This window comes from Coregonus clupeaformis, unplaced genomic scaffold, assembly GCF_020615455.1.
Source record: "Coregonus clupeaformis isolate EN_2021a unplaced genomic scaffold, ASM2061545v1 scaf0044, whole genome shotgun sequence".
In the NCBI taxonomy this organism is placed as follows: Eukaryota; Metazoa; Chordata; class Actinopteri; order Salmoniformes; family Salmonidae; genus Coregonus; species Coregonus clupeaformis.
Window position 1 is genome coordinate 1,040,953 of NW_025533499.1, and position 14,242 is coordinate 1,055,194.

The following is a 14,242-nucleotide window of genomic DNA, read 5'->3' on the forward strand; positions in this document are numbered from 1 at the left end:
TAATGACTGCTATGCCCCCCTCTCTATCTCTCTATCTCTCTCTAGTTAATGACTGCTATGCCCCCCTCTCTATCTCTCTACTCTCTCTAGTTAATGACTGCTATGCCCCCCTCTCTATTCATCTCTCTCTAGTTAATGACTGCTATGCCCCCCTCTCTATCTCTCTCTAGTTAATGACTGCTATGCCCCCTCGCTATCTCTCTATCTCTCTCTAGTTAATGACTGCTATGCCCCCCTCTCTATCTCTCTCTCTCTAGTTAATGACTGCTATGCCCCCTCTCTATCTCTCTCTAGTTAATGACTGCTATGCCCCCTCTCTATCTCTCTATCTCTCTCTAGTTAATGACTGCTATGCCCCCCTCTCTATCTCTCTATCTCTCTCTAGTTAATGACTGCTATGCCCCCCCCCCTTTCTCTCTATCTCTCTCTAGTTAATGACTGCTATGCCCCCTCTCTATCTCTCTATCTCTCTCTAGTTAATGACTGCTATGCCCCCTCTCTATCTCTATCTCTCTCTAGTTAATGACTGCTATGCCCCCTCTCTATCTCTCTATCTCTCTCTAGTTAATGACTGCTATGCCCCCCTCTCTATCTCTCTCTCTCTAGTTAATGACTGCTATGCCCCCCTCTCTATCTCTCTATCTCTCTCTAGTTAATGACTGCTATGCCCCCCTCTCTATCTCTCTATCTCTCTAGTTAATGACTGCTATGCCCCCCTCTCTATCTCTCTATCTCTCTCTAGTTAATGACTGCTATGCCCCCCTCTCTATCTCTCTATCTCTCTCTAGTTAATGACTGCTATGCAGTTTTCTCTCTCTCTCAATTCCAATTTAAGGGCTTTATTAACATATATTAACATTGCCAAAGCAATGAAAAGCAAGTGAAGTAGATAATAAACAAAAGTGAAATAAACAATAAATATTAACAGTAAACATTACACTCAGAAGTTCCAAAAGAATAAATACATTTCAAATGTCATATTATGTATAAATACAGTGTTGTAACAATGTGCAAATAGTTAAAGTACAAATGTGAAAATAAATCAACATAAATATGGGTTGGTGTTTGTTCTTCACTGGTTGCCCTTTTCTTGTGGCAACAGGTCATAAATCTTGCTGCTGTGATGGCACACTGGTTTCTCACCCTCTCTCATCTCTTTCCCTCTTTCTCTCTGTCACTCTCTCTCTCTCTCTCTCTCTCTCTCTGTCTCTCTCTCTCTGTCTCTCTCTCTCTCTCTCTCACTGTCTCTGTCTCTGTCTCTCTCTCTCTCTCTGTCTCTGTCTCTCTCGCTCCTCTCTGTCTCTGTCTCTCTCTCTCTCTCCTCTCTCTCTCTGTCACTCTCTCTCTCTCTCTCTCTCTCTCTGTCTCTCTCTCTGTCTCTCTCTCTGTCTCTCTCTCTGTCTCTGTCTCTCTCTCTCTCTCTCACTGTCTCTGTCTCTCTCTCTCTGTCTCTGTCTCTCTCTCTCCTCTCTGTCTCTGTCTCTCTCTCTCTCTCCTCTCTCTCTCTGTCTCTCTCTCTCTCTATCTCAGGGACCCCACTATGACTGACATCATTCCTCTCTACAACACCATGAAGAAGACCGCTTTCTCTGACACCGAGGATGAGGTCGTTTTCCTTTTCACTTCGGTATGTGTAAAGACTAACAGAAAGAGTATCTTGTATGTTGATGTTGTGTTTCCATGGTGATGTAGGATGATGAAGACGAGGATGAAGATGCTGATGCTCCTGGAACGTCCACACGGAACAGAAAGGTAACACACCTCAACATACCTCTGATAACCTGAACCTGAGTTATACTGTTAGCACTGAGGGATGATAACCTGAACCTGAGTTATACTGTTAGCACTGAGGCTCTGATAACCTGATCCTGAGTTATACTGTTAGCACTGAGGCTCTGATAACCTGATCCTGAGTTATACTGTTAGTACTGAAGCTCTGATAACCTGAACCTGAGTTATACTGTTTTCACTGAGGGATGATAACCTGATCCTGAGTTATACTGTTAGCACTGAGGGATGATAACCTGAACCTGAGTTATACTGTTAGCACTGAAGCTCTGATAACCTGAACCTGAGTTATACTGTTAGTACTGAGGGATGATAACCTGATCCTGAGTTATACTGTTAGCACTGAGGCGCTGATAACCTGAACCTGAGTTATACTGTTAGCACTGAGGGATGATAACCTGAACCTGAGTTATACTGTTAGCACTGAGGGATGATAACCTGAACCTGAGTTATACTGTTAGTACTGAGGCTCTGATAACCTGAACCTGAGTTATACTGTTAGCACTGAAGCTCTGATAACCTGATCCTGAGTTATACTGTTAGTACTGAGGGATGATAACCTGAACCTGAGTTATACTGTTAGCACTGAGGGATGATAACCTGAACCTGAGTTATACTGTTAGCACTGAGGGATGATAACCTGAACCTGAGTTATACTGTTAGCACTGAGGGATGATAACCTGAACCTGAGTTATACTGTTAGTACTGAGGGATGATAACCTGATCCTGAGTTATACTGTTAGCACTGAGGGATGATAACCTGAACCTGAGTTATACTGTTAGCACTGAGGCTCTGATAACCTGATGCTGAGTTATACTGTTAGCACTGAGGCTCTGATAACCTGAACCTGAGTTATACTGTTAGCACTGAGGGATGATAACCTGATCCTGAGTTATACTGTTAGTACTGAAGCTCTGATAACCTGAACCTGAGTTATACTGTTAGTACTGAGGGATGATAACCTGAACCTGAGTTATACTGTTAGCACTGAGGCTCTGATAACCTGATCCTGAGTTATACTGTTAGCACTGAGGGATGATAACCTGAACCTGAGTTATACTGTTAGTACTGAGGGATGATAACCTGAACCTGAGTTATACTGTTAGCACTGAAGCTCTGATAACCTGAACCTGAGTTATACTGTTAGCACTGAGGGATGATAACCTGAACCTGAGTTATACTGTTAGCACTGAGGGATGATAACCTGAACCTGAGTTATACTGTTAGCACTGAGGGATGATAACCTGAACCTGAGTTATACTGTTAGCACTGAGGGATGATAACCTGAACCTGAGTTATACTGTTAGCACTGAAGCTCTGATAACCTGAACCTGAGTTATACTGTTAGTACTGAGGCTCTGATAACCTGAACCTGAGTTATACTGTTAGCACTGAGGGATGATAACCTGATCCTGAGTTATACTGTTAGCACTGAGGGATGATAACCTGAACCTGAGTTATACTGTTAGCACTGAGGCTCTGATAACCTGATCCTGAGTTATACTGTTATTACTGAGGCTCTGATAACCTGAACCTGAGTTATACTGTTAGTACTGAGGGATGATAACCTGAACCTGAGTTATACTGTTAGCACTGAGGGATGATAACCTGAACCTGAGTTATACTGTTAGTACTGAGGGATGATAACCTGAACCTGAGTTATACTGTTAGCACTGAGGGATGATAACCTGAACCTGAGTTATACTGTTAGCACTGAGGGATGATAACCTGATCCTGAGTTATACTGTTAGCACTGAGGGGTGATAACCTGAACCTGAGTTATACTGTTAGTACTGAGGGATGATAACCTGAACCTGAGTTATACTGTTAGCACTGAGTGATGATAACCTGAACCTGAGTTATACTGTTAGCACTGAAGCTCTGATAACCTGAACCTGAGTTATACTGTTAGTACTGAGGGATGATAACCTGAACCTGAGTTATACTGTTAGCACTGAGGCTCTGATAACCTGAACCTGAGTTATACTGTTAGTACTGAGGGATGATAACCTGATCCTGAGTTATACTGTTAGCACTGAGGGATGATAACCTGAACCTGAGTTATACTGTTAGCACTGAGGCTCTGATAACCTGAACCTGAGTTATACTGTTAGCACTGAGGCTCTGATAACCTGAACCTGAGTTATACTGTTAGCACTGAGGGATGATAACCTGATCCTGAGTTATACTGTTAGCACTGAGGGATGATAACCTGAACCTGAGTTATACTGTTAGTACTGAAGCTCTGATAACCTGAACCTGAGTTATACTGTTAGTACTGAAGCTCTGATAACCTGAACCTGAGTTATACTGTTAGCACTGAGGGATGATAACCTGAACCTGAGTTATACTGTTAGCACTGAAGCTCTGATAACCTGAACCTGAGTTATACTGTTAGTACTGAGGGATGATAACCTGAACCTGAGTTATACTGTTAGCACTGAGGGATGATAACCTGAACCTGAGTTATACTGTTAGCACTGAGGCTCTGATAACCTGAACCTGAGTTATACTGTTAGCACTGAGGGATGATAACCTGAACCTGAGTTATACTGTTAGCACTGAGGGATGATAACCTGATCCTGAGTTATACTGTTAGTACTGAGGCGCTGATAACCTGAACCTGAGTTATACTGTTAGCACTGAAGGGATGATAACCTGAACCTGAGTTATACTGTTAGCACTGAGGGATGATAACCTGAACCTGAGTTATACTGTTAGCACTGAGGCTCTGATAACCTGAACCTGAGTTATACTGTTAGTACTGAAGCTCTGATAACCTGATCCTGAGTTATACTGTTAGCACTGAGGGATGATAACCTGAACCTGAGTTATACTGTTAGCACTGAGGTATGATAACCTGAACCTGAGTTATACTGTTAGCACTGAGGGATGATAACCTGAACCTGAGTTATACTGTTAGCACTGAAGGGATGATAACCTGAACCTGAGTTATACTGTTAGCACTGAGGGATGATAACCTGAACCTGAGTTATACTGTTAGCACTGAGGGATGATAACCTGAACCTGAGTTATACTGTTAGCACTGAGGGATGATAACCTGAACCTGAGTTATACTGTTAGCACTGAGGCTCTGATAACCTGAACCTGAGTTATACTGTTAGCACTGAGGGATGATAACCTGAACCTGAGTTATACTGTTAGCACTGAGGGATGATAACCTGAACCTGAGTTATACTGTTAGCACTGAGGCGATGATAACCTGATCCTGAGTTATACTGTTAGCACTGAGGCTCTGATAACCTGATCCTGAGTTATACTGTTAGTACTGAAGCTCTGATAACCTGATCCTGAGTTATACTGTTAGCACTGAGGGATGATAACCTGAACCTGAGTTATACTGTTAGCACTGAAGCTCTGATAACCTGAACCTGAGTTATACTGTTAGCACTGAGGCGATGATAACCTGAACCTGAGTTATACTGTTAGCACTGAGGGATGATAACCTGAACCTGAGTTATACTGTTAGCACTGAGGGATGATAACCTGAACCTGAGTTATACTGTTAGTACTGAGGGATGATAACCTGAACCTGAGTTATACTGTTAGCACTGAGGCTCTGATAACCTGAACCTGAGTTATACTGTTAGTACTGAGGGATGATAACCTGAACCTGAGTTATACTGTTAGTACTGAGGGATGATAACCTGAACCTGAGTTATACTGTTAGCACTGAGGCTCTGATAACCTGAACCTGAGTTATACTGTTAGTACTGAGGCTCTGATAACCTGAACCTGAGTTATACTGTTAGTACTGAGGGATGATAACCTGATCCTGAGTTATACTGTTAGCACTGAGGGATGATAACCTGAACCTGAGTTATACTGTTAGCACTGAGGCTCTGATAACCTGAACCTGAGTTATACTGTTAGTACTGAAGCTCTGATAACCTGAACCTGAGTTATACTGTTAGCACTGAGGGATGATAACCTGAACCTGAGTTATACTGTTAGCACTGAGGGATGATAACCTGAACCTGAGTTATACTGTTAGCACTGAGGGATGATAACCTGAACCTGAGTTATACTGTTAGCACTGAGGGATGATAACCTGAACCTGAGTTATACTGTTAGCACTGAGGGATGATAACCTGAACCTGAGTTATACTGTTAGCACTGAGGGATGATAACCTGAACCTGAGTTATACTGTTAGCACTGAGGGCCTGATAACCTGAACCTGAGTTATACTGTTAGCACTGAGGGACTGATAACCTGAACCTGAGTTATACTGTTAGCACTGAGGGATGATAACCTGAACCTGAGTTATACTGTTAGCACTGAGGGATGATAACCTGAACCTGAGTTATACTGTTAGCACTGAGGGATGATAACCTGAACCTGAGTTATACTGTTAGCACTGAGGCTCTGATAACCTGAACCTGAGTTATACTGTTAGTACTGGGGCTCTGATAACCTGATCCTGAGTTATACTGTTAGCACTGAGGCTCTGATAACCTGAACCTGAGTTATACTGTTAGCACTGAGGCTCTGATAACCTGATCCTGAGTTATACTGTTAGCACTGAGGGATGATAACCTGAACCTGAGTTATACTGTTAGCACTTAGGCTCTGATAACCTGAACCTGAGTTATACTGTTAGCACTGAGGGATGATAACCTGAACCTGAGTTATACTGTTAGTACTGAGGCGCTGATAACCTGAACCTGAGTTATACTGTTAGCACTGAGTGATGATAACCTGAACCTGAGTTATACTGTTAGTACTGAAGGATGATAACCTGAACCTGAGTTATACTGTTAGCACTGAGGGATGATAACCTGAACCTGAGTTATACTGTTAGCACTGAGGCTCTGATAACCTGAACCTGAGTTATACTGTTAGCACTGAGGGATGATAACCTGATCCTGAGTTATACTGTTAGCACTGAGGGATGATAACCTGATCCTGAGTTATACTGTTAGCACTGAGGCTCTGATAACCTGAACCTGAGTTATACTGTTAGTACTGAGGCTCTGATAACCTGAACCTGAGTTATACTGTTAGCACTGAGGGATGATAACCTGATCCTGAGTTATACTGTTAGCACTGAGGGACTGATAATAACCTGAGTTATACTGTTAGTACTGAAGCGCTGATAACCTGAACCTGAGTTATACTGTTAGCACTGAGGGATGATAACCTGAACCTGAGTTATACTGTTAGCACTGAGGCTCTGATAACCTGAACCTGAGTTATACTGTTAGCACTGAGGGATGATAACCTGAACCTGAGTTATACTGTTAGCACTGAGGGATGATAACCTGAACCTGAGTTATACTGTTAGCACTGAGGGATGATAACCTGAACCTGAGTTATACTGTTAGCACTGAAGCTCTGATAACCTGAACCTGAGTTATACTGTTAGCACTGAGGATGATAACCTGAACCTGAGTTATACTGTTAGTACTGATGGATGATAACCTGAACCTGAGTTATACTGTTAGCACTGAGGGATGATAACCTGAACCTGAGTTATACTGTTAGCACTGAGGCTCTGATAACCTGAACCTGAGTTATACTGTTAGTACTGAAGCTCTGATAACCTGATCCTGAGTTATACTGTTAGCACTGAGGGATGATAACCTGAACCTGAGTTATACTGTTAGCACTGAGGCTCTGATAACCTGAACCTGAGTTATACTGTTAGTACTGAAGCTCTGATAACCTGATCCTGAGTTATACTGTTAGCACTGAGGGATGATAACCTGAACCTGAGTTATACTGTTAGCACTGAGGGATGATAACCTGAACCTGAGTTATACTGTTAGCACTGAGGGATGATAACCTGAACCTGAGTTATACTGTTAGCACTGAAGCTCTGATAACCTGAACCTGAGTTATACTGTTAGCACTGAGGGATGATAACCTGAACCTGAGTTATACTGTTAGCACTGAGGGATGATAACCTGAACCTGAGTTATACTGTTAGCACCGAGGCTCTGATAACCTGAACCTGAGTTATACTGTTAGCACTGAGGCTCTGATAACCTGAACCTGAGTTAAACTGTTAGCACTGAGGGATGATAACCTGAACCTGAGTTATACTGTTAGCACTGAGGGATGATAACCTGAACCTGAGTTATACTGTTAGCACTGAGGCTCTGATAACCTGATCCTGAGTTATACTGTTAGCACTGAGGCTCTGATAACCTGATCCTGAGTTATACTGTTAGTACTGAAGCTCTGATAACCTGATCCTGAGTTATACTGTTAGCACTGAGGGATGATAACCTGAACCTGAGTTATACTGTTAGCACTGAAGCTCTGATAACCTGAACCTGAGTTATACTGTTAGCACTGAGGCTCTGATAACCTGAACCTGAGTTATACTGTTAGCACTGAGGGATGATAACCTGAACCTGAGTTATACTGTTAGTACTGAGGGATGATAACCTGAACCTGAGTTATACTGTTAGTACTGAGGGATGATAACCTGAACCTGAGTTATACTGTTAGCACTGAGGCTCTGATAACCTGAACCTGAGTTATACTGTTAGTACTGAGGGATGATAACCTGAACCTGAGTTATACTGTTAGTACTGAGGGATGATAACCTGATCCTGAGTTATACTGTTAGCACTGAGGCTCTGATAACCTGAACCTGAGTTATACTGTTAGTACTGAGGCTCTGATAACCTGAACCTGAGTTATACTGTTAGTACTGAGGGATGATAACCTGAACCTGAGTTATACTGTTAGTACTGAGGGATGATAACCTGAACCTGAGTTATACTGTTAGCACTGAGGCTCTGATAACCTGAACCTGAGTTATACTGTTAGTACTGAAGCTCTGATAACCTGATCCTGAGTTATACTGTTAGCACTGAGGGATGATAACCTGAACCTGAGTTATACTGTTAGCACTGAGGGATGATAACCTGATCCTGAGTTATACTGTTAGTACTGAGGCTCTGATAACCTGAACCTGAGTTATACTGTTAGCACTGAGGGATGATAACCTGAACCTGAGTTATACTGTTAGCACTGAGGGATGATAACCTGAACCTGAGTTATACTGTTATCACTGAGGGATGATAACCTGATCCTGAGTTATACTGTTAGCACTGAGGGATGATAACCTGAACCTGAGTTATACTGTTAGCACTGAGGGATGATAACCTGATCCTGAGTTATACTGTTAGCACTGAGGGATGATAACCTGATCCTGAGTTATACTGTTAGCACTGAGGGATGATAACCTGATACTGAGTTATACTGTTAGTACTGAAGCTCTGATAACCTGAACCTGAGTTATACTGTTAGCACTGAGGGATGATAACCTGAACCTGAGTTATACTGTTAGCACTGAGGGATGATAACCTGATCCTGAGTTATACTGTTAGCACTGAAGCTCTGATAACCTGAACCTGAGTTATACTGTTAGCACTGAGGGATGATAACCTGAACCTGAGTTATACTGTTAGCACTGAGGCTCTGATAACCTGAACCTGAGTTATACTGTTAGTACTGGGGCTCTGATAACCTGATCCTGAGTTATACTGTTAGGAGCTCTGAGGCTCTGATAACCTGAGTTATACTGTTAGCACTGAGGCTCTGATAACCTGATCCTGAGTTATACTGTTAGCACTGAGGGATGATAACCTGAACCTGAGTTATACTGTTAGCACTGAGGCTCTGATAACCTGAACCTGAGTTATACTGTTAGTACTGAGGCTCTGATAACCTGATCCTGAGTTATACTGTTAGCACTGAGGCTCTGATAACCTGAACCTGAGTTATACTGTTAGTACTGAGGCTCTGATAACCTGATCCTGAGTTATACTGTTAGCACTGAGGCTCTGATAACCTGAACCTGAGTTATACTGTTAGCACTGAGGGATGATAACCTGAACCTGAGTTATACTGTTAGTACTGAGGGAGGATAACCTGAACCTGAGTTATACTGTTAGCACTGAGGGATGATAACCTGAACCTGAGTTATACTGTTAGCACTGAGGGATGATAACCTGATCCTGAGTTATACTGTTAGCACTGAGGGATGATAACCTGATCCTGAGTTATACTGTTAGCACTGAAGCTCTGATAACCTGATCCTGAGTTATACTGTTAGCACTGAGGGATGATAACCTGAACCTGAGTTATACTGTTAGCACTGAGGGATGATAACCTGAACCTGAGTTATACTGTTAGTACTGAGGGATGATAACCTGAACCTGAGTTATACTGTTAGCACTGAGGGATGATAACCTGAACCTGAGTTATACTGTTAGTACTGAGGGATGATAACCTGAACCTGAGTTATACTGTTAGCACTGAGGGATGATAACCTGAACCTGAGTTATACTGTTAGCACTGAGGCTCTGATAACCTGATCCTGAGTTATACTGTTAGCACTGAGGGATGATAACCTGAACCTGAGTTATACTGTTAGCACTGAGGCTCTGATAACCTGAACCTGAGTTATACTGTTAGTACTGAGGGATGATAACCTGATCCTGAGTTATACTGTTAGCACTGAGGGATGATAACCTGAACCTGAGTTATACTGTTAGCACTGAGGGATGATAACCTGAACCTGAGTTATACTGTTAGCACTGAGGCTCTGATAACCTGAACCTGAGTTATACTGTTAGCACTGAGGGATGATAACCTGAACCTGAGTTATACTGTTAGCACTGAGGGATGATAACCTGAACCTGAGTTATACTGTTAGCACTGAAGCTCTGATAACCTGATCCTGAGTTATACTGTTAGCACTGAGGGATGATAACCTGAACCTGAGTTATACTGTTAGTACTGAGGGATGATAACCTGAACCTGAGTTATACTGTTAGCACTGAGGGATGATAACCTGAACCTGAGTTATACTGTTAGCACTGAAGCTCTGATAACCTGAACCTGAGTTATACTGTTAGCACTGAGGGATGATAACCTGAACCTGAGTTATACTGTTAGCACTGAAGCTCTGATAACCTGATCCTGGGTTATACTGTTAGCACTGAGGGATGATAACCTGAACCTGAGTTATACTGTTAGTACTGAGGGATGATAACCTGAACCTGAGTTATACTGTTAGCACTGAGGGATGATAACCTGAACCTGAGTTATACTGTTAGCACTGAGGGATGATAACCTGATCCTGAGTTATACTGTTAGCACTGAGGCTCTGATAACCTGAACCTGAGTTATACTGTTAGCACTGAGGCTCTGATAACCTGAACCTGAGTTATACTGTTAGCACTGAGGGATGATAACCTGATCCTGAGTTATACTGTTAGCACTGATGGATGATAACCTGAACCTGAGTTATACTGTTAGCACTGAGGGATGATAACCTGAACCTGAGTTATACTGTTAGCACTGAGGGATGATAACCTGATCCTGAGTTATACTGTTAGTACTGAGGGATGATAACCTGAACCTGAGTTATACTGTTAGTACTGAGGGATGATAACCTGAACCTGAGTTATACTGTTAGCACTGAAGCTCTGATAACCTGATCCTGAGTTATACTGTTAGTACTGAGGGATGATAACCTGAACCTGAGTTATACTGTTAGTACTGAGGGATGATAACCTGAACCTGAGTTATACTGTTAGCACTGAGGGATGATAACCTGAACCTGAGTTATACTGTTAGTACTGAGGGATGATAACCTGAACCTGAGTTATACTGTTAGTACTGAAGCTCTGATAACCTGAACCTGAGTTATACTGTTAGCACTGAGGGATGATAACCTGAACCTGAGTTATACTGTTAGTACTGAGGGATGATAACCTGAACCTGAGTTATACTGTTAGTACTGAAGCTCTGATAACCTGAACCTGAGTTATACTGTTAGCACTGAGGGATGATAACCTGAACCTGAGTTATACTGTTAGTACTGAGGGATGATAACCTGAACCTGAGTTATACTGTTAGCACTGAAGCTCTGATAACCTGAACCTGAGTTATACTGTTAGTACTGAGGGATGATAACCTGAACCTGAGTTATACTGTTAGCACTGAGGGATGATAACCTGAACCTGAGTTATACTGTTAGCACTGAGGGATGATAACCTGAACCTGAGTTATACTGTTAGCACTGAGGGATGATAACCTGAACCTGAGTTATACTGTTAGTACTGAGGGATGATAACCTGAACCTGAGTTATACTGTTAGCACTGAGGCTCTGATAACCTGAACCTGAGTTATACTGTTAGTACTGAGGGATGATAACCTGAACCTGAGTTATACTGTTAGCACTGAGGCTCTGATAACCTGAACCTGAGTTATACTGTTAGTACTGAGGGATGATAACCTGAACCTGAGTTATACTGTTAGTACTGAGGGATGATAACCTGATCCTGAGTTATACTGTTAGCACTGTGGCTCTGATAACCTGAACCTGAGTTATACTGTTAGCACTGAAGCTCTGATAACCTGATCCTGAGTTATACTGTTAGCACTGAAGCTCTGATAACCTGATCCTGAGTTATACTGTTAGCACTGAAGCTCTGATAACCTGATCCTGAGTTATACTGTTAGCACTGAGGCTCTGATAACCTGAACCTGAGTTATACTGTTAGTACTGAAGCTCTGATAACCTGATCCTGAGTTATACTGTTAGCACTGAGGCTCTGATAACCTGAACCTGAGTTATATTGTTAGTACTGAGGGATGATAACCTGATCCTGAGTTATACTGTTAGCACTGAGGCTTTGATAACCTGAACCTGAGTTATACTGTTAGCACTGAGGCTCTGATAACCTGAACCTGAGTTATACTGTTAGCACTGAGGGATGATAACCTGAACCTGAGTTATACTGTTAGCACTGAAGCTCTGATAACCTGAACCTGATTTATACTGTTAGTACTGAGGGATGATAACCTGATCCTGAGTTATACTGTTAGCACTGAGGGATGATAACCTGAACCTGAGTTATACTGTTAGCATTGAGGCTCTGATAACCTGAACCTGAGTTATACTGTTAGCACTGAGGGATGATAACCTGAACCTGAGTTATACTGTTAGCACTGAGGGATGATAACCTGATCCTGGGTTATACTTTTAGTACTGAGGGATGATAACCTGATCCTGAGTTATACTTTTAGTACTGAGGGATGATAACCTGATCCTGAGTTATACTGTTAGCACTGAGGGATGATAAGCCTCACAGTAAAGCAATAAAAACAATCAAGAATCCCAGAAAAGCGCTTACAATAGCCCACATTAACATATGTAGCCTTAGAAACAAGGTTAATAAAATCGATAACTTGCTAGCAACTGAAAACATTGATATAGTATATATATTTATATCTCAGAAACTCACTTAGATAATACCATTGATGATACAGTGGTAGCAATACAAGATTATAACATTTACAGAAAAGATAGAAATGCCATTGGTGGAGGTGTTGCTGTTTAAATTCAGAACCACATTCCTGTAAAGATTAGAGAGGATCTCATGTTAAATACTGTTGAAGTAATATGGCTACAGGTTCATCTGCCTCACCTAAAGCCCATTCTGGTGGGAAGCTGCTATAGACCACCAAGTGTAACAGTCAGTATCTGGATAACGTGTGAAATGCTTGATAATATATGTGATATCAACAGAGATGTATATTTTCTGGGTGATTTAAATATTTATTCAAGCTGCCCACTCAAGAAAAAGCTTCAAACTGTAACCAGTGCCTGCAACCTGGTTCAGGTTATCAGTCAACCTACCAGCGTAGTTACAAACAGCACATGAATGAAATCATCAACATGTATTGATCACATCTTTACTAATGCCCCAAATCAATCGGGTGTAGTGATCATAATATAGTAGCCATATCTAGGACAACCAAAGACTGGACCTATAATTGTGTATAAGAGGTCATACAAAAGGGTTTGCAAGGATTCCTATGTTGAAGATGTGAAACATATTTGTTGGTCTGATGTAGTGATGAGGAACATCCTGCACTTGAAGAATTTATGAAATTGCTTCTTCCGGTTACTGACAGGCATGCGCCCATAAAGAAACTGACTTTTAAAACGGCCAAATCCCCATGGATAGATTATTCAATGAAAAACTGTATGGCTGAGAGGGTTGAGGCTAAGGGAATGGCAAGTGAGTTTGGCAACACAACAGAATGGCAAACAATACAGTAAATTGAGAAATCACGTAACTAAACTGAACAAAAAGAAGAAGAAACTACTATGAAACAAAGATAAATGATACAAATAATGAAAAGCTAACTCCGCTCCATCCTTCATCGAGGCTGATGGCTCGTTCATAACAAAACCCTTTGATATTGCCAACCGCTTCAATAACGTTGTTGTTGACTAGATTAGCTAATTTAGAGGTAACACTTTAATTGACACCCAGTCTCATAACCATGTCATAACATGTCATAGCAATGACATGTAGCGCCCACCAGAGGGAATGGACGGAAAAAGGTACTTGGCTGGAAGGGAGGGGTCGTTGATGATATTTTCCGCACTTTT

At 41.8% G+C, this 14,242-nt stretch overlaps 1 protein-coding gene across 1 annotated transcript in view; it reads left to right on the forward strand.

Moving 5' to 3' along the window:
• Positions 1 to 14,242, forward strand: part of LOC121555704 (pleckstrin homology domain interacting protein) — a 172,143-nt gene that overhangs the window by 137,613 nt on the left and 20,288 nt on the right. The window contains exons 34-35 of the mRNA XM_045212715.1: positions 1,531 to 1,606; positions 1,693 to 1,752. Of these exons, the coding sequence (XP_045068650.1) occupies positions 1,531 to 1,606; positions 1,693 to 1,752 (136 nt within the window). The remainder of the gene's footprint in view (positions 1 to 1,530; positions 1,607 to 1,692; positions 1,753 to 14,242) is intronic.